This window comes from Diadema antillarum, unplaced genomic scaffold (genome assembly GCF_040938485.1).
Source record: "Diadema antillarum isolate AM-2024a unplaced genomic scaffold, OU_Dant_1.0 seq00000335_RagTag, whole genome shotgun sequence".
Classification (NCBI taxonomy): Eukaryota; Metazoa; Echinodermata; class Echinoidea; order Diadematoida; family Diadematidae; genus Diadema; species Diadema antillarum.
In genome coordinates, this window is record NW_027271350.1 from 73614 (window position 1) to 96079 (window position 22466).

Here is a 22466-nt window from a genome sequence, read left to right on the forward strand (position 1 = left end):
GTCCATGCTTAATTTCTGTGCACTAGCTAGACAGATTTAATATGCAATGCTCAAAGTTGATGATCAATTTCAGGATAATTTGAATGACCATACATGTCAGTGGTATTATTCTGTACTCCAATAAGCATCAAAGTGCCTGTATGTTGGACTTCACTTTACAAGATACAGGTGGCTCACTCGGTAGTGTGGGTACTAGAGTCTGGTTATATCAGTGTTCATATGAATGATGGACCAGTACGTTAGAAAGCCACCTCCTCCTCCTCCTGGTTGTACCCGTTTTGGTTCTCTTGGTCTCCTCCGTACGTCTCCTCCTCCTCCTCCCCCATACCCTGGCCAAAATTGGCCCCTCCCTGCTGCAGCTCTTTCAGCTTCTGAATCTCTTCCTCGTCGTAGCCGCCCTCGCCCCCATACTCGTCCCCTTGACCGAAGTGCTGCTGCTCACCGTATTCCTGCTCTTCCCCAGCGTACCCCTCCCGCCCGCCGCGCCCGTCCTCCCCATACTCACCCATGCGGTCCTCCTGATCCCGCCCCGCCCTGCGAGCCATCTCGTCCCCTCCCTCGTCCATGTTGCCTTCTTCCCGCTCGGCCTCGCGATCCCGGTCCCGGTCCCGCCTGCTGCGGTCCCTGTCCCTGTCCCTATCGCGGTCCCTATCCCTGTCTCGATCACGCCGGCGCTCGCTGCGGTCCCTGTCCCTGTCACGATCCCTGTCACGATCCCGTTTGCGTTCCCGGTCGCGATCTCTGTCCCTGTCTCTGTCCCGGTCCTTTTCTCCGCGGTCCTTTTCCCGCTCTCGGCTCTTGCTGCGCCGCCTGCGTTCCCTTTCTCTGTCCCTGTCTCTATCTCTATCACCCCGCTCTCGGTCCCGCTCACGCCGCCTCTCCCGATCTCGGTCTCTCTCGCGGTCCCGGTCGTTGCGTTCCCGTTCTCGGCCTCCTCCTCCTCCTCTCTCCTCATCATCCCGATCTCTTTCCCTATCCCTGAGAATAGAAATGTGACAGAAAGTTACAAGCACACATAAAAAGTGATAAAATTCCTATTCACCATTAGCCTTTGTTGTTTTTGTTTATGAAATGCAAATTGCGATTGATTGCAACTTACGCTCAATCTTTATTAAACAGACCCCACATCTTGTGTCGTCACACCAGCATGAAACCCCTTTTCTCAGCGTAAGCACAAAGATTCTGCTGATAGTCCAGTGAGAGAGCTTGTCAAAGGTAATGACTGTAAGTGACGCAAGTCACGAAGAGCCCATCCCGCCCATTTGGTTTTTCTTTTACAGCACATCAGCTCATTATGGCATGTTAGTAATCTCAATTTCTCAAACAGCCCCTTCCTCAGCCCCTATCCCCCCCCCCCCCCCCCACATCCTTGAGGAGAAAATTGGCCACCATTTCCCAGAGAGAACATCCCAACTGCAACTGGGTGAAAGCATCAATAGAGCTACATTCAGATGAAGACCGACTCACCTGTTTCCACTTGGATCTTCTCTACCAGAGTGACGTGAGTTGACCTCTGGTCCACCGCGGCGTGTGCCTCCGAGTCCACCACCTGTGGTGCAAAAAGAAAACACAGTAGAAACGGATCGATGCATACAAGGTGAATTCTACAAAGATATAGAGGAAACAAAACAACCAAATATCTACATAAACACATACACCTTGTAAGCACCCCAAACAAATATCCGCAAACAGACATCATGGTCAATAATTTCTGCTTTAGACACATTTCTGTAAAGAATGTTAGCAAAGTGAAATTTCTCTGCTAAGAGGCAAAGTTGTTGTGCTTGACCACCAAGTGAAAATGGCTCATAGGCAATTGCTGTCATAACCTTTTATGTACAACACTATCTCAAGTGTATAAGCTCGTATTCACGAAGGTGGTACAAATGAAACCGTGGTTTAAACCATGGACAAAAACCATGGAGCGCCAAGTGTCCCATGGAATATTTCGTTACGAAATCAGTAATTTCGTCGATGAAATGATTGTTTTGTAACGAAATGACAACATTTTGTAACTAAATGAATATTTCGTCCACGAAATGATAATTTCGTTAACGAAACGGTCATTTTGTCGACGAAATGACCAATTTCGTAACGAAATATTACGTGCGATACTTGGCACTCCATGGTTTTTGTCCATGGTTTAAACCATGGTTTCATTTGTACCACCTTCGTGAATTCGGGCCATAGAATGCACAGTCTGTTTCATAACATAAATGGGAATTAATAGTTTGTCCCATTTTTACAAGAAGCTTACCAAGCATATCAGGAGTCTGAATATCCACCAAATTCAAACCAGCTTATCAAGAAAATATTTGTCTAGCATATCAATTTTAGGGCTTGTGCAACTGTCTTGTACAGACCTCGCCAAAGCATTCACAGGTCGTCAATCACATAATTGCAAAAAAAAAAAAAAAAAAGAGCAGTCAACAAAGCACATTTTTTTTCTTCCTTATGTTCCCTTAATTAAGTTAATACTAATGACGTAAGACAGACGATATCATCGCAATCCAGTTTATTTCAGGACCACACTGCGTGCTAAAGCAGAGTTGGCAAAATTAATCACCTTATTAGTTAGCTGCAAGAAGAAACCTTGCGTGACTGCTATGTAAAAAAAAATTGAAAAGACCTGCCAAGTGTCTCTACTCCATTATGTACACTCTGCATGCAGTTTCAGCTATGTAGGTGCAGTGTAAGTACAATGTACTGTACATTCATTAAAAGGTAGTAATAATGTAAACCGATCTCACAACAGATACAATTCGGCATATTCAACAGACAGACTCACGACTACACAGTAGTTGGTCAATTCCACGGAAAGGTTGCATTTTATGAAAATCAAACTATTGAGTATAGATGGTTAATGAAGCTTAATTAGATGATCTGGTATTGTTTACTCAAAGCAGCCATTCACAACGGATATTCTGATACCTCATTTGTGAACATCGGTGAACGTGGAGTGATGTCCAAAAAACCTTCATTTTTCATGAAAACTGCCAATTTTTGCAGAATTTATGTATCATTTCTGATACACTATTATGACCATCTATTATGACCATAATACAGCTTGTGTAATATTCTCAGATGGCTTATTTTCTGAATGTTCTTTGGTCATAGATTGGTTTTATGATGTTCTAGAACTTGTTCAGGCATCAGCAAATATTATTCTCTCAATCTCAAAATGTGGTAGTTGATAGCGTCCCATAAGTCACATTTTTTGTGTCCCATCAGTCACACTGGTTTTCCCTATCCTGCTACTGTACCAATGAGTAGATATTAATACCACTTGGCTCAGGGTAAGCACCAACCCTTTGCTACATTCAGGAAAGAAAATATCTTTCCAGAGACTGTGTGTAAGAATATTTCAGAACTTACTTTCCCATGTGAAAAACGGTGGTCCTCAAATGTCCCATAAGTCACGACAGCAATTTTTCGTTGCTGTACGTAATGCAATGATACTTTTCAAACTAAGTATGGTGTTTTCATAAACTGTGATATGATGGATCTAACCATGAACTGAGACAAATACATTTGATGCAACTATTATCTCAAAATATTGGTTTGAAATTGCCAAAAATTGTCACTTTGTCCCATAAGTCACAATGGAATTGACCAGTTGCGATATTTTTGTACTTGTTTTCAGTTGTTTTTAATTTCTGTACTCACCTAATCGTCGAGGAACCCATCCCTTGACCGTTCGAGCTCGCTCCACGTCCACTAGCACTCTTCGGCCGTCGATCTTCTTGCCGTCGGCGTACTTGTAGGCCGCTGTTTTGAGGAGGGGGAGGGGTGGGGGCAGAAACAATTGGTGATTGCGAGTGCCCAACAAGAATGATATCCATACAATATTATATACCAATTATACTTACCTCCAGGATCTGCTCTTTTAGCTCACACTAGTTATGATATTACACAAATAATACTGGGTGCATTGCCAAACAAGACATAGTTTCTCAATTTTGTGAGAAGACAGCTTTCCTTCAAAGAAAAGTATTTGCTATTTTTTCTTTCCTTTCATTTTTTTTTTTTTTTTTTTTTTTTTTTTTTTTTTTTTGCTGCAGCTGCTGTAGTAGATGACTTCTTCATGAAAATGTTAATTCACACCAGTGGTATATCAAAGTGGTCTGATGTGACAGAAAGTTCAAAATTCATAGCATATCTCTATTTCTCTATTGAATAAGTAGATATGACTTCATTTTCATTTTCAAAAAACCTGCAGAAATTTGACGAGTACCTGTGCAACCAAAAATAGTACATTCAATAATGTAGCAATAACAGTACGGAGTTGTAGAATTAGCAGGACGGAATAGGTTTCCTCAACTTTGCAAAGCCAATGCAAATGGAGGGAATTCTAATTGTAAAGATATCCATAATTGTCTCTCAAACCAAATGCACACTAAATTCTAAATCTGCTTCAATTTGAAAGAAGAAAGCTGTCTAGCACACAATCCAGAGTGTGCCCAAATTTCATTAGTTTCAAACTTTTTTCCCCTATTTTTTTCAATGTAGATATTATGGTCAGACATTTGTGGCAGGATCCAAATAACTACCGAAAACATCTTGGGCATCTGTATCTTATTTTCTCTTTCTTGCATGAGCCTTGTGGCATGGATGAATCCACTTACCAATCTGGTTTTTATACTTATCTGATTTACTATTTGCCGGCCGAGATGGCGTGATAATGCAGTGAAGACGTTAAGGCCGCCTCTGGTGTACAAGCCATAGTGCATTTTTGCCTTTTGTTCCCATTTTTTTTTTTTTTTTTTCATGTATCAGACTTACCAATGCACTTTGCTATAAAGCAACCACTTACAGGGTTGGTACTAATAGTTCATTTACCATTCACTGCTTATGTGTCATATACTAAAGTATTAATGTCAGTTTTTGATATCGTTTTTAGTTCACTTCTCATTTTGAGAGACAGGAATAGCTGAACATAAAATGATATAAGAAAATACTGAAATGGAAGGATTCAAAGTTGCAATTTACTATGAAAAAGATATGCAACATTCATTCAAAATAATACAAGTCGCTGAAAAGAAATGTTATCACATAGCCATTATTTGATGAATCAAATTTTTTGCAAATCATGTGAGGATTGTAGCCTGATTACAATATCACTGAAGTTTAGAATATTGCAACAGTATCATAGAAGTAAATACATGTGACAAACTTTTGCTTTGTCCAGACAACTGTAAAAACACTTGAGCTACAACAGATCACTTAAATTACACTTATACAGTGTACACTGCTTCAAAGGAAGTATTACCATTTCTTCCTACTAAGTCTTACACTGTAATCTTCAAAATAATCAGATATTCTTGTAGTTCATTGACAATATACACCACACATTTGTACCAATAGGAAGTACTCTAAAACTTTGCATTATAACTTCACATACGACGCATCTTGCCAGTTACAAAATTTACCTTTATAATAAATAAACCAAGGATTATTTACTTTTAGTTTCACCAACTAATGCAAAGGCATTAGAATCTTTTACTCCAAAACTTTTGCAGGTTCATATATCTGCTACTTCAGGAACTTAAAAAGGGGAAAGGGAAAGAAAAAAATGAGATTTTAAAGCAAAAATTCTTTCTCATGAATGACACAAGTCATCATTTTCTTGTTAAACCTGTGGATAATTCTATTCTCCTTATAGAATTCAGTGAAGCAGTTTTCTTCAGCGCAACTCTTTGTTATTGCTTTACATCTGGATGTTAACAGCAAACAGCTGTTGATTTCTTTTTCAAACAATGATAGGCAAATAAATGGCAACCCTGCTGCGCTCCAGTGGCATAGCACCCTCCACGCTCGAAAAAATGTGCTATACTCGTGTTAAACTTCATCGATAGAGAGGTGCAGGGGATCATTTACGTCTTCGGCACCAACTTCTCCTCTCCACGCTCGTCGATATTCCTCATCTTCTATCTTCAAGTTCAGCAGTATTCCGTGTATATTTTGCGGAGAAGCGAGGCGGTAATCTTTGGCAAACCAAACCAAAAGTACTCGCTTGACATCAGTCATGATGAAATTTTACCCCACATTCATTACTATGGGATAGCATGTGATATTAAAGATGTGTAGACATGACGTACTGGAAACATAAATTGTTTGCTTCACTAGAATTTGGATAGAAGGCCAATAAACCAAACAAGATTGCAACCAACGGTAGAATAGAAAAGCCAAATGACTGAAACCTTACCATTAATCTTTTTTTCTTACATGTTCATACTTTTACCTTTTCCTTTCTCTCTCTCTTTTTCTTTCTTTTTTTTTTTTGCATTCTGTATACTTCTCACAACAGAGGCTCTCAACACCTATCTGTGTGTGACTGGTGACTGTCTGTATCTCTCATTTCTTGTTATTTCTCACAACTCTCATTTATGCTGCAACCCTTCGCCCTCTCTATCTCTCCCCCCACCACACCCCTCCCTTTCCCCCCTTGGCTCCAGCCTTTGCTCTCTCCTAGCTCACACCACTGGAATGCTGGCTTTCACAATACACTGCATCCACCGTAAGATGCCATCATCACATATGCCCATGGAAACCTTCAAATTAACAGTGCAACACACCACTGTCTATACTACATCTGTGAATAGATTTGCTTAAATGACTAAAACTAGAAAGAAAAGGGATCTTTAGCACCTCAAGGGAAGGAAATTAACAGACATTATATATGCCAACATCTGTTTGAGGGTCCACAATGGACATACTATTCCACTGACTGACTAAAACGGGGGAGTTTTGTAATTCAATACAAAGGTATGAGAAGTTATCAACTGTACAGTTGTAGAGCGAGGGATAGAAAAATGTTTACGGGAGGCGCTGTTCGTTCTGTCTCGCATGCCATGCTTGCGCCAGGCACTATCATACATCTCCATTTTTCCTCCTCAATGACAACAAAAGCATCCATGTTCGTTACTTGTACACTCCATGCAAACACGCTTGAAAAACGCTGCACAGTTACCAACTTTTCTGCAGCCTCATACGTACACACTCACACACTGTACACACAACAGTACCAGCAATCAAACTTGTCATAATCATTCACACCCGCAATGTTCACCTTTGCTTTTTATCTCTATTCATTCTCTATTTTCTACATTCAATCAAATCTATACAGCTCAAACTATACACCTGAATAATTTGAACTTACAACCCTTACCCCCCCCCCCCCTCAAAAAAAGAGAAGAAAAGCCAGTCTTCTTAAAGAAATGTTTTTGCTTTCATAGAAAGTAAAGAAATTAAATTGTGTTGCACCTTTTTGATGAGCAATTTCCCTTTAAGAAGGCAGAGGAAAAAACATAATTTTTTCACAACTTTTGTATGCCAAGGCTGTGAATGATAATTTAGTTTGCACAGAAAACAAAAACAGCATATGGTTGTAGTAAAACAAATGTACCCATAACCTCACAAAGTACTTCAAATGCCAATAAGAATCAAAGAAAGAAAGAAAAAAGAAGAAAGAACTACACCCTTTAACCCTTATGCCATAACTAATCCTTTCTTGTAGTGTTGTAGGATTCAGAACCCTGTATGACTTTGCTTTGTAATTTAACTTGCAAGTTGTACTGTCAGTGCTGAAATGCGTCTATGTCCTTTAATGTACTTGGAAGAAAAGATGTCGGTGCATTCATCAAGATCGGAATGTTTTCCCTTCCTTGTTACTTCCCCTCTAGTCATAGAAAATGTCATATATTGGTGTATAGAGTTGTGTTTTTTGGACAATGCTTGGAGAACTATTCACAGCATTCCACACATCTCATTCTCCTCTTCCATTTTTTTTTCTCCTTTAAACTTCAACCATCTTACCAACATACAAACCTAAAGGTTGTCACATGTTTCTTTGCATAGCCAATCATAATGAAGCATGGCTGAGCGTTAGCCAATGAGCAAGCAGCGCACACGTTCAAATTGCGTGGCTGTGTTGGGAGTGACAAAAAGGAGAAAGGTGAGAGAGCTAGTCTGAACGAGACAAAAATTCTACGGTCATGGATTTCAGTTAAAATGCCACTAAATATCACATACCACAACTTATTCATTAAACTTAATATTCTCCAAATACTAACTTGCATGAAATTATCTGGACAGCATTAAAAACTTATTATGGATGACAGATTCTAATAAAAATTCAAGAAACCCATACATGTACCATTCTAAACTACTTTTCCTTTGAACTGTTCTCTTTCAAAATTATAAACATGAAAGTACAATGTAATCAGTAACTTTCAGGTGAAATTCAGAGATGATATAATTTAAACATGAAAATACATTCATGACTATATTGTTATGTACACAAGTGTCCCTAAAATAAAAATGTGGCTACATGCTTCAAGTTTGCATTATGAGAAAAATATCCAATCATGTATGTACTTTGCAGATAGTTTCTACAATTCTTAATCTAGAAATAAAGAATGATAGCATATGGAGTGAAGTTCAACAACTACAGGAAAACTGCACACACAAAATATCATACTCACCAGACACGTGTTTTCAATTTTATTTTTGAGAATCAACTTTGAATTCCGACAACTTCATCACTCAGAAACTCACCTCGGACCCATTGTTACCAGAAATGAATGGATAAAAATAAACAAACACACAACACAGGCTCATGTACTTACAGATAATGTCATACCATGATACACAGACTTACCAGTACTTAAGTGTACACTCGAGAGGACTACAAAATAGTTAAGGAGTACACCTGGTATTCTATTATCATTTTAATACAATCTGTACATACCTGTGGTCCTTTCAAAATAATCTAAAATTTCACATGGTGTCTTTTGACTTTGGGCTTTATAATGCGCAAAGTTTTGTCAAATCTAAGTCTATTGATTGCATTCTGTCCAGAATTTTCCAAACTCTTCTTTTTAAACACTGAAATTCCTGGTCCCTGTTTCATACAACTCACGACATGGGAACCTTATTACTACAAACACCTTGATACAGCTACTTGTAAGTAACTGCCAATTAGCAATTGAGTAATTTCTGGCCCTACCACTGCAGCAGCAATAATTGTCGCAATTGTTGGAACTTGTTTTATAAAGTGGGGTCCAGATTTACACTTCATAAATATAGCAATGGCAAGGAATGTGTTCACACATATTTAGTCTCAATCCTAAAGTACTCAAAAAATTCTTAATGCTTCTGAACTGCCATGCAAAAAGGCACAGGCCACGCTTCTTGGCAAGGGCTTCACAGACAATACCTTTGATTTGATACCTTATTTAAAGCATCTCTGCTGTTACAACATTATAACCATACCGCCTTATTGTTTGCTCCCATCACGACAAAGCAATCCAGAACCAATCTCTGACAATACGGATTGCAGAACATATCAAACCATGTAATAAGGCCCTACAGAACAAAGAATTATATACTGTAAAAGTGGAAATTTTCGCGGTGTTCAAATTTTCGCGCATTTCGCGCAACCAGAAACTAGCGCGAAAATAAAAGCATGCGAATATTTTTGCTTGCCATATGTGCCTGGGCGTGATGTCTTGATTCCGCGGAATTAAAAACATGCGAAACTCTTCCGACCCGGCCAAGCGCGAAAAATTAGTCACGCGAAAATATCCACTTTTACAGTAGAGTATGAATACACTGCTCTCCAACTGTAGTGCAGTAATCACATACATACAGGAACATGAGGAGATGGCTATTGTGTTTGCCATACTGATACAGTGTGTATACTTACTGTGCATGTCTCTCTCGTGCGCGTACTCGATGAAGGCATAGCCCTTTGGTTTGCCGGTGTTGATATCATGTGCGATACTGATCTGGAAGTACATAAAGATGAACGGAAGAGGAAACTACACTGAAGGAGCTAATGTATTTGATATGATCACATTCCTGCAGACTTGATATATTTGATAACAAAATATCATATGCTGAACTTTCGAGTACACTCAGTACCTGCTGTACCGGTAATTCAACAGTGAGACATGGGAGATAACTGCGCTTACAAAAAGCCTCCTGCTAATCAGTGAGACTTGTCTGACATACAACAGGACACTTAACTTTTCAATTATTTCAAAAAGCAAAAAAAAAAAAAAAAAGAGTAACAAAATCCTCCAGGAGTACTCAAATAATAAGATTATGGTACCATGATATTTTGTGTGATTTTCAAATGATCTCCCATCATCAAGATTGACAACAGATAGACATCTGACATGAGATCTTAATGTGATGCTATTTAATTCTTAAATGCCTGACATCAAAACTACAGAACATTTTAATTTCATACCCCAAGATCAAATCAAATCAAACAAACAAACAAACAAACAAATTCTGAGCTTGAAGGCTTACCATCTTGATTGGTCCGTAAGTTTCAAATTCTCTTCGCAGCTTGGATTCTGATGTGTCAAAATTCTAAGAAAGGGAATAATCCATAAAAACAAACATGTGACTTATTGTGAGTGCTTTGTTTCACCATAAATTAAGAAAGTAATGCAGAACACATGAGTTTACTCTCACACAAAACATTTGTTTTTTGTACTGGTATAACATGTGGACTGCATTTATGAATTTTTTCCTCTTAAGATTACAAGCAAATGAACATGAACAAGTTCAAGACCAGTGAGTTTCTTTGCAGTAAAAGGTAAAGAGAAAGGAACTAAAAATAAAAACTTTTCTGGTATTCAAAAAGCTCTTCAACCAGACTTTGAAGAAATGTTCAGCTGATACATCGTACTTTGTTGCTTTGAAACAATAAGAATCATGTCCACAGTCACAGCTGTATGAATTTCTCTAAACATGCATAATATGTTTTCAGTGCCAAATGAAGTTGCTATTTTTTGTCTAAAACATCAACTTCAATTAAAAACAAAATATGACAATTGAATAACAGACAACTTTCGGTGAGCGGAGAACACTTTTACTTGTACGTGTAAATGAGGCAGATCCACTGCAAATTCATGCACAGCTGTATAAATGTAATTGAAAGTGTTGTTGCTTTTTTTTTTTGAATAACGTAAGATCACATGATGTAATATAATCACCTTTTTCAATGATGTACAGAATCTCTCATGCAGCACTCGTTCTCATGTGATCAGAACACAACATCCAAAGCGTACAACTTGTAGTTATAATTTTCCCCTTTTTCCCCTTTTTTTTTTACAATCTGCTAGCTTGTAGACTACCTACAATGTACTGTATGTGAGGACTGCAGTAAGAACATCATTACACCAAAAGATTCTTCTGAGCATGAGTCAATGGTAGCATTTCACATGATACAGAAATAAGGACTCAATTATGCAAGCATCCACGGAAGCACAACAGTTTTTCTAACTTTCTCCACCACTTACAATTCGGGCCACAAACAGAGTCTTGAATGCATTGGATGTTGCTCCGGAATTGCTGTGTGCGTCCCCTGTTGACAAAAGAAAAGATGGGGAAAATATAGTGAAGATGTAAAAAACTTGCTACACACAAGAAATTTTGTATAACAGTCATATCACAGATGTATAGAAGAGTGTGATGGGATACCGGGAAAATTATTGCCTGTATTTAACAATATGTAATAATCGTACAAATCTGGCTTCGATCTGTATAGTAGTTCTTGCATCAAACTACTCTTTCAACTTTGGACTAGAATTCACTCACATAATAACTTCAGGAAAGTATGAAGTTAGTTTACAGGCAAGGCCAAAACACTGATTCACTCGATACTAGTAAAATGTTGTAATGAGAGGAATGAATGTCTTTCAATCAATATGGAAAGACAAGATATTAAAGCTCCTCTCAAATCATGTTACTATACCTGGTGTTTACTACACATCACAACATTGTCTGCCATGACATGTGAAAAAGTCCAGGACCCCCTAACTCTTTCATCTATTTTATCTTTATGCCATAGTATGACCCTTTGTCAAATAATGTAAAATTACAATTACATGTACATTTGTTTGCAATGTTAATATATCTCAAGAAAGTAATGAAATAATATCAATCCACAATTTCTCATCCTACCCAATAACAATCTTGGCAACAAAGAGAGAATGGGATGAGAGTATCAATTCCCAAAGATGAAAATAAATCAACCGATATACAGGTTATATCTAATTTATTTTTCACTATTTTTTTTTAATGATACTTCACTTTCAAAGTCTAATCTGCATTAAAAACAGGTTTGTAATGTCTGTTCTGTAGCAGAAAGAAACACACACCACAAACTGATACAGTATACAGCTCTGTACATTGTAAGCAACACACAATTAATCTTTGCAGGAGAAAGTGCAAAGTGAACACAACTGTACTTACACTCAGCAATTTCACTCTCCAGTTTCTGTTTACACTCCTCCTCCTTCTCCTTCATCTTGCGCAGCCGCTTCTCTTCCCGCGTCTCCCCCCTGGCTGGTGGAGGAGTTTCCGCTGGATCCTGCAAGGAGACAACAGGTGGAGAATACTGTTTAATTAACCGTATCAGGGCAATTACCCCCCCCCCCCCCCCCCCAGGGTCAGGGGAAGGGTCCGGGGTAAGTGCCCAGGGGGTAATTGTCCTAGACCCTGTTTAACCCTTTGTGTGGCAGAGAAAACCCCATGGTTAAGCCAGATGCAATCTCTGAGGAAAATTAATTTGGTGCTACAATCTCTGTGGAAAATTTATCCGGTGCTTCAATCTCTGGTCCACAATCTGTACGATAACGTGTACATCACTAGAGTAAAACCCCCAATTTTCGGCCGGCCACCAAAATCTGGACACTTACATTGTATCACTTATCACAAGCCAGCAAATTCTACTGTCAAAACATATGCATATCACTTCATTTCACATACTGGCACACTCGTTCACCACAGCAAAGTGCCCAAGTCACCTCCAAAAATCCATCTAAAATCCCAAATTTTGCGTCAAAAAAAACAGAATCGCCGCAACTTTTCCAAAGCGTGCGCGAAGTAGGTCCCGTGTAAAAATCGGGGTCGCCGAAAAAGCGCTAAAAATTGAAAAATTACGCCGTTCTTTTGCGAGATTTTTCGCTTATCGCAAGCTCAGATCAGTCAGAGTGTGATGGTATCCTCAAAAAACAAAATCTCCGCACGTGCTGATGCAGTGAATAAATGTACAGGGGCTGAATGCATACGTGCAGAGTCTCAAAAATTCGGACACGAACAGGCGCTGCAACGTCCCCGATGCAACCTTGCGCCAACAAGGTATGGCGCGTGCGTGCAGATTTTTCAGCGGCCTTGTATGCGCATTGACATTTCGCGCGTGTCCACGGCTGTCCGAATTTTGGGGAATTGACAAGGTAGGTGATTTAATATTTGGGGATTCAGTGAAATTTTATGATCTGTTTAACAATATCAATATTGGGAAAAAATAGGTTGATATATTTAACATACATTATTACATTGTATCTATATAATTTTGTTGAGTATGGGAGTTGAATAAAATTGGGGCTTTTACTCTAGAGAATACTGTTCAACCCCTTGTGTGCTTCCGAGTGGGACTGGCAGAGGCAAGAGCTCAGAGAAAACCCCATAATAAATGGCCATATGGTTAAGCCACATGAAATCTCTGTGCCCTGTGGAAAATCTATCTGGCGGTGCTCTAATAATCTCCCGTCCACGATCCGTACGATAATGTGTATATCATAGTGAGGTGCCCGCACCTCGTCATGGGCCCGAATACCGTCACCCCGCTTTAAAAATTGTTTTAAGTGCACTAAACAAAAATTTATGCCCGGGACTGTATTCAGTACACTTGAAACTTGGCAGGGATACCACAACCAAGCAAATTGAGGTGAAAACCGAAGAGTTTTCGCGAAAATCTGAAATTTTAATCGGAACATGTGTTATACAAGTACACTTGTACGTGTCAGTATCACCACTGTCCCCGCACGCATCTTTTACGTGTATGTCTACATTGTATGGGAGCATCATGGTCACCCGCACACGTCTTTTACGTGCTTTGTCTATGGGAGCGCGGGTGACGAGTTGCGGGCCCCTTCCTTAGCATGCAACTTTTTCGCATCGTTCGCGTTTAACGACGATAGCTGCAAATTTTCGATATCGATCAGTGAACTTTTGACTCCATTGGAATTTTCGGCATTTTTCCTGTATGTGAGTTGGATTTCAAAGAATTTCGATGGCGAAATGTGATTCAAATATGCGCAAACATTACCTATGACGAGATGCGGGTCACCCAAGTATACATGTAATGTACATACATGTACACACTACATCTATAGGCACAGCGGCTCGGCTGGAGATCCAATTTGTCCTAGTAGGGTAAGGGCACCAGTATTCGGTCAGCCCCCGGTATTCGGTCACTTATTAGGCCAAGTAAAAAAAGAAACCAGTTTCTCGTCCTCGCGCGCATCGATTTTGGCCGCCGCATCGATTTTTTTACTATTTACTATTTTCAAAATGGCGCTGAAAATACCAAGAAATTCATAATTCTCGTCCCAGCCCGCTCTCCGCCCGCATCGATTTTCCGTTGCCGCATCGACTTTTTTGATATTTACTATTTTTTCGGCCGCCAAAAAAAATATCGACAATTCACCTACCAATCGTGATGTCTCATTTCTAATTACGCCTTGCGTCCTCTACTTAGCTGTAGTATAGCTGTATAGCTTCCGTAGTGCGTATGTAATAACGCATGCATTTCACACTGCGAGCTCGGCAAGAAGGAATGACCGATAAAACTGCAGTCGAACTGTAGTTGGTTGGGCGCGGGCGCGGGCCTGGGCTGTGATGTACAGCGCACTCGGTACGTCGTGAACGCGATAGCGGCAACATTTTTGCGAACAATCGCTGATATTCCACGCATATTTCGCGCATTGTTCGTATTTTTCCCCGTTTCTCATATTTTAAGCGGATGAATTGTACTGTACAAATGCTTGTGAGGATTGTATCGAGTTTGTATGTACTACATTTTCATGTCATTGTGACTATGTGCATGTGTGTGCAGTGTCGGAAGGTACGGTGCCAGTGCAGCGGCCGTGCTGGCCGCGTATGCGTGTCTGTAGCTGTCAGGGTCCCCCCATCCCCTGGTCTGTCAGCTGTCTGCACGCACATATGAACACATTCGAATGTGTAGAGGCCCGTACACTCTGCTCTGTAACGTTGCATCTGCCGGCGATGTATTGTTCTATTTTGAAGAGAAAATGAATGCGCTTTTCCAGCAAATGTAGAATTATTAAATGGGTGTATCTACAAAATAAATAACTTTTCCACGGATTCTGGTTTGTCTCGTATTTCTGCGGGACACTTTTCTTTACGATGTAAATTCATGGACACGGCCGTGAGTCGTATCACCTGTAGTGTGGTATACAATCATTCATCATCCAAATGATGAGTGATTATCAAATGTCTTTTTAGAACATGAAGAAACATCTTTAAATGTTTAATGCTATAATGCCATATCAGTATCATTTTGACATCCATCTGCAATTGTACAAGCCAGTTTCCAGTGGAATGTGCTACAATTGTACTGTGAAGAGATGCAGATACATTACCAGCTGTGTGGACACAAAAAGTCACAAACACCAATGATAAATAAAGCAGTGTTTTGAATATGGAATTTATTTCAGTCGTACATTTGTTGAAAGACATGTTTTATACCTGTTTCAATTAATAGCACAATACATCAGAATTGCAAGTACACTGGTATCAAAAATGTCATTTCAACACTAAATACCATGTATTAAGATGGTCATTTTCCCTTGACATCTGCAGTGGAAAGAAAAAGCAAATGTATTTCTGCATGCATGAAGTTTCATTTCAAGTACACGTACATGTATGGTACATATACAATTGTACAAATGTATCTATTTGTTTGAAAATGCACAGAGTGCAGGTAAGACGTACACTTGGGACCTGGTCTCTCATAACACAGCTACCAGAGGGATATTTCATTTCATAAATTGGATATACATTGTAGAAAATAGTAAAGCCCTCTCTCATTACCTTTCTCAGAATTACGGGACGAGAAACACATATTACTTTCATTTTGACAATCCTCGAAAAAATAGTAAGATATCAAATAGTAAGGACCTCCCTCATCGCCTTGCTCAAAAAACCTGGACGAGAAACTGCTTTCTTTTTTTACTTGGCCTTACTAGTCACCAGCCAGTAAGTTCAACTGTTACAACACATGCAAATCACATTGATTCACACACTTACACACTCATTCACAACAGAAAACTTCCTTAGCCCCCTCCAAAAATCCATCCAAAATCCCAAATTTTACCGTAAAAAGTGCAGAATCGGCGCTACTTTCCAAAAGCGCGCACGGATAAGCCCAGTTCTAAGAGTACGGGTCGCCGAAAAAGCGCTAAAAATCGAGAAATAGGCCGTTCTGTCGCGGGTGTTTTGCTTATCGCAAGCTTGGATTGTGATGGTATCCTCAAAAACGCACAAGAAAAACAAAATTTCCGTACATGCCGATACAGTGTCTCAATGCACAAGGGTTAAATGCAAGTGCCAAGTCCCCAGTATTCGGTCACCAACTACTGTAACTGTTAGTGAACTACAACTGGCGCCGCGCGCCACAACGTCCCAGATGCAATTTTGCGCCAACAAGGTAGCACGTGCACACGTTTTTCAGCTCCCTTGAACACGCATTGACTTTGAAGTCGCATATTGCGTGATTGAATACTGGAGCCGGTGACCGTATACTGGGGAATTTTCAAGGTGATATATTTTGCGATTTTGTGAAATTCTGTGTGATATTTAACAAAATAAATATTGAGATTAAAGAAATTTGGTGGGTCAATCCATGTCAAATCATCCAGTGCTTGTCACCCGACCCCCTCCGATTTTCTTTAAAATCGCACCAAATGTTCCCCAAAGTGTCTGACGGAAAATCCCAAAATATTTTGCCCCAAGGTCAATTGGTTGCTAAGATACAGCCTCACATAGCAACCGGTGCGCATTCAGAAAAATTAGTTAAAAGAAAATTAGGCATTTTTGATTGATTGTGGTGGCATGGATATTTATGCAAAAGCGTTCATTTTCTGGAAATTGAGAGAACTTTATAGTCTTTGCAAGAAAAACTGACTGTGACGCGAAATTGACATTTCGTTAACGTGCACGAGGTCACCGAAAATGGTGTTAAATGTTAATTTCCCAAATTTTGATGCATATTTAGAGGCTAATATCTTCCACATTTCATCACCTTAGGTTCTAATATATTATGTTGTTTAAGGCTTTGACTTGCTCAGTAATTTTGAAAAAAATCGGCGCATTCATGCCCACCGTTTTTACGGAGAGCGCCCTCAAAGTTGACAAAAATGAAAAATGTGCCAAATTCAAGGTCACGGATCACCCTTCGTCCCACCTAGGAATGGCACCAATTTTTGTGTATTGATAGACATTTACAATGTACCTATATTATCTTGGGTTACCAAAGAAATTTTGCTCCCGAAATGATCAATGGCAAATTTACCCTACCGAAAATGGTCGTAAATGGCCAAATTCCCATGTAATATCACATATTGGGTTTAGAGGACATTTCAAATGTCCAGGCTTTCAAGATAAAAAGGCCTAGCCCTGTGATATTTGCAGTAGGGATAGTCTGTTATACATATTTTGGTAATATACACCACAAAACACTTTCATTACATAATAATGACCTTGAAATTTAATCCAAATTTTGATAAAAGCAATAAATTGCTCCATTTTCCTCATTGCATTGCATACAGTATTATGTAATACGTGTTTTGTAACACTTTTCACAGAGCAATATTTCAAGAATTATGAAAGCTGACAGCCTACCACATTAAGGTTCTAAAGTATTTGTGCTCTTCTTTCAGATTTTGTGTCAATTTGATCATGAATGTTATACCCTTGACCTTGAAGTGCTTCTAAAAATAGCTGTAAATTTGTTAACTACAAACCTACACACAATAAAGGTGTATTATGGCATGCTATACTTGTGATTCTTTCACAAACACAAGAGCTTTTTATGGTGTAAATGTATATACTGGAATTAATCTATACATGCTTGCAAGATATGTTACAATTAATTACTTTGTTCTGACAATGACCCTCAAATTCAATCAAAAAAAGGGACAGTAATATTTTGTGATTTTGTGTGCATTTCCTATGGAAAACAGTGCTTTGTGGTGAAACTCATAAAAACTTGACAATTTTTACTATCTATCACTTTGATTGATTAATTCTATTGTAGTTATGTTAGAAAAGTGGGCTGTGACAATTTCCAATAAAAAAAAAACATGGTTATGATGTAGAAAATAGAAAAACAAAGAAATACATAAGAAATTCCAAAAACAAGAAAATACATAAGAATTGAAATGATTTTGGAAGTTTTCATAAGGTACAGAACAAATCCCCCGTAAAAGAAGACTCTCAGTCCTTTTAATGTGCGTTTCACAGGCTAGAATAAGAGTCTTATTATGTTGGGCGCAATGTCCATAATTATCAACTATTATTACGTACTTAAATACAGGTCTTTATAAGAGGAATAGGCATTTCTCATGATTTTGAAGGTCATAAATCGAGGGTCATTATCAGAACAAAGTAATTGATTGTAACATATCTTGCAAGCATGTATAGATTAATTCCAGTATATACATTTACACCATAAAAAGCTTTTGTGTTTGTGAAAGAATCACAAGTATAGCATGCCATAATACACCTGTCATGTGTGTAGATTTGTAGTTAACAAATTTACAGCTATTTTTAGAAGCACTTCAAGGTCAAGGGTATAACATTCATGATCAAATTGACACAAAATCTGAAAGAAGAGCACAAATACTTTAGAACCTTAATGTGGTAGGCTGTCAGCTTTCATAATTCTTGAAATATTGCTCTGTGAAAAGTGTTACAAAACACGTATTACATAATACTGTATGCAATGCAATGAGGAAAATGGAGCAATTTATTGTTTTTATCAAAATTTGGATTAAATTTCAAGGTCATTATTATGTAATGAAAGTGTTTTGTGGTGTATATTACTAAAATATGTATAACAGACTATCCATACTGCAAATATCACAGGGCTAGGCCTTTTTATCTTGAAAGCCTGGACATTTGAAATGTCCTCTAAACCCAATATGTGATATTACATGGGAATTTGGCCATTTACGACCATTTTCGGTAGGGAAAATTTGCCATTGAACATTTCGGGAGCAAAATTTCTTTGGTAACCCAAGATAATATAGGTAAATGTCTATCAATACACAAAAATTGGTGCCATTCCTAGGTGGGACGAAGGGTGATCCGTGACCTTGAATTTGGCACATTTTTCATTTTTGTCAACTTTGAGGGCGCTCTCCGTAAAAACGGTGGGCATGAATGCGCCGATTTTTTTCAAAATTACTGAGCAAGTCAAAGCCTTAAACAGCATAATATATTAGAACCTACATGAAATGTGGAAGATATTAGCCTCTAAATATGCATCAAAATTTGGGAAATTAACATTTAACACCATTTTCGGTGACCTCGTGCACGTTAACGAAATGTCAATTTCGCGTCACAGTCAGTTTTTCTTGCAAAGACTATAAAGTTCTCTCAATTTCCAGAAAATGAACGCTTTTGCATAAATGTCCATGCCACCACAATCAATCAAAAATGCCTAATTTTCTTTTAACTATTTTTTCTGAATGCGCACCGGTTGCTATGTGAGGCTGTATCTTAGCAACCAATTGACCTTGGGGCAAAATATTTTGGGATTTTCCGTCAGACACTTTGGGGAACATTTGGTGCGATTTTAAAGAAAATCGGAGGGGGTCGGGTGACAACTTTTCTGAAAATTGGATGATTTGACGTGGATTGACCCTGATATATTATTAATCTATTTCACATACATTGCTGTAGATATGATGTATGTATTATTTTAGTTTGAAAAATATTGCAAAAAAGCTTAAAGTGACCGAATACTGGGGATGTTACCCTAAGTCTGACGTCTGCATCTTGCGTCTGTCTATCTGCACATCTTTCATCATGTTCATGCAGGCTTCTCTCTGCTCTGCACTCCAATCGAATCATACTTGATTTTAGATAGATGGACTAGTCTAGTGAGTAGTAGTAGAGGCGCTAGTGTACATTCGCACCTGTTTGTCAAATGACCTCCAAACATGCACAAACTCACCCTAGTTATTTAGTAACCTAAATACTTGCATCTGAGTGAGATTCAAGTCCAGTAGAAATGGAATTTTCACTATTTTGTCACTTATATCCTTCTCGGAATAATCTCGATCGCAGCTACTCGCTCGGCGATAACTGCGTTGCACAGGAGCAGACAGCGCAGCACGATGTACAAAACACACGGCAACGCAGCTTCTGCAGCGAGCACCGCGATTAATCTGAATGTAGCTATCTCACAGTGACCACGGCAAGTTTTTCTATGGTGTCTTTAAAAAGATAATACTTTTCCACCTTTCTCTTGGCTTCTACCGAGTCGCGGCATGGCGATTCAGTTGGGGTTGTTCATATTGTGTGTGTGTTTGTGCGTGTGTTTTGTTTTATATACAAAATTCTTGATTTTACCTTAATTTACCATAATGTTGAATCAAGGCAAATCAAGAATTTTTTATTTGATATTGACAATGTAGAATTTATGTTTCCATAATTCAGTATACTAGTATTAGTGTTATTTTGCAATGAACTAATTTGTATATTAATGTTTATATGAAAAAGAAAGAAAAATGAAAGATTGACAAAGACAAAAAAGATGTGTGTGTGTGTGTGTATGTTAATTGGTGTGAATGAAAGAAGATTGTGAAAATGTGATAAGACAAGGGTGAAGAATATAAGGGAAAGGCTAGGAAAAGGGGGAAAGGAAATAAAAGAAAAAATACACTAGCAGGTTAGTGTATCAAAAAGTTAAACCCACAAAAAATAAAACGAAAGGTTTACAAAATGGAGAGTTCATTAAAAGAAAAGAGGAAAGCAATTACTACAAAGAAATACAAATTGAAAACAAAGATAAATCAAACCTGGATGAGAGCAAAGATGAATATGAAGACAAGAAAGAATTATACAGATTGAAAAGGAAATAAAGGGAAAAAAAAACAATTATTAGAAGGACCTGTAAGAAAAAGATTGGAGAGGATAGAGAGGAAAGCTGAAAGGCCCTCGTAGTTGGAGGGAAAAACAACCCATGAAGGAAACAAAAAACAGGCAGAAAGTAGATCTATACGGTTGAGTTAAAAAGGAAATTGAGAAAGATAGAGAAGAGAAAAATCACAAAGAAATGATTGCTAGGAAGGAAGGGGGAATACATTCTACCTGAAAATAAAAGAAGAAAAGAGAGAAAAGAAAGAGAAAGATATAATACAGCATACACTCGCGCACGCGCTCATTCAACCGCTGCCATGAAGCTACAACCGCTAACGGAAGACTTTGCCAAGGGCAAGGAAAAAAAACAACAAATTTTAGCTTTTCAACGACACCATAGAAAAAGCCGCTGTGTCGCTACATTCAGACCAATTCGTAATTGTGCTTGTGTACAGAGCAGAGCAGCAATTCCAGTGAATAGCGATCAAGATTTTTCAATGATTTTCCGACACTTGTAAACGCTAAAAGTGTAAAAACTTAACGTATATTCGACTTTGGAGACTCAGATGGAAGTATTTAGGTTACTGAATAACCAGGATAAGTTTGTGGCCTGTGCATGTTTGGAGGTCGTTTGACAAACAGGTGCGAAAATACACTAGCGCCGTAGTAGACTCTAGACTAGTCAGTCTAGACTAGACTAGTCTCTGGAATCTATAGTATGGAAGCACATTCTGTACTGTATTGAGGAATTATCGTGAAAAATTACCGCACTTTCATATTATTCAGCACTTATTCAGTGCGCGCGCGCACGCGCTTGCGTGTGAAGTGAATGGAGGTGGTGTTCGCTTCCCGGTGTGACACACGCAATAAGATAGAATTTGAAGCTTACTGTGCAAAGTGAATAAGTAACATTACATGTAAAGTGGAGTGATTTTTCACGATAATGCCCGTATTGAAATTTTGGGAGAGTGTTAACCGGAACGTCAAACACTATTCTCAAATCTTACAAGTAGTTAATGTAACGTTAGACCTCGCAAATTCAGCTTACCTCAAAGAGATTAACAAGATGTGAAATCCCGCTGTACCCATCTGTTCGCTTTTCTTCTGGTAGTTTATCAAGCGGTGGACGGTATGGAATCGGTTCACGAGGGGCAAAAAGGGCCAAGAGATTTGGAGGCAAATACTGCGTCATCCTCGTGAAATTGTGGTCAATACGACACAAAATCACTTTAATACGTTATAGACTCTTCAGATTTGAAAAGAAATCCCGCTAAACCGAGTGAAAATATGAATTCCACATGTTAATTTCTGCAGTATCGTTTACGAGGTTGTCTTTATTTTCCCAAGCGTGATCTGTACCCTAGGCCTTGTTCAAAAGTTGTTTTACTTTGTTCTATTTTAGAGACAAATTTAAGATTTTAAGAAAATAAAATAAAATAAAATAAATATAAAAATGCTTTAATATTTAAGAAAATACATGAATATGGTACTGATGT

At 38.6% G+C, this 22466-nt stretch overlaps 1 protein-coding gene across 1 annotated transcript; it reads right to left on the reverse strand.

Annotated features, from left to right (window-relative positions):
* Window positions 1-239: 239 nt before the first annotated feature.
* On the reverse strand, window positions 240-22311 carry LOC139730782 (uncharacterized). Its single transcript, XM_071641645.1, has 8 exons — window positions 22019-22311; window positions 12271-12388; window positions 11316-11380; window positions 10318-10380; window positions 9707-9788; window positions 3667-3768; window positions 1468-1549; window positions 240-978 (listed from the first exon to the last, which is right to left on the reverse strand). The coding sequence occupies exons 1-8, from the start codon at window positions 22160-22162 to the stop codon at window positions 240-242; spliced, it is 1395 nt and encodes a 464-aa protein (XP_071497746.1). The 5' UTR covers window positions 22163-22311.
* Between the last annotated feature and the right edge of the window lie 155 nt (window positions 22312-22466).

Excerpts from the sequence above, each read along its gene's own strand:
- LOC139730782 (XM_071641645.1), bottom strand. The coding sequence starts at position 22,162 with ATGACGCAGTATTTGCCTCCAAATCTCTTGGCCCTTTTTGCCCCTCGT. Across the intron at positions 10,381-11,315 it reads CTCTGTTTGTGGCCCGAATT|AATTTTGACACATCAGAATC; the intron begins GTAAGTGGTGGA and ends TCCCTTTCTTAG. Across the intron at positions 3,769-9,706 it reads GCACGAGAGAGACATGCACA|CGGCCTACAAGTACGCCGAC; the intron begins GTAAGTATACAC and ends TCCTCAAAACAG.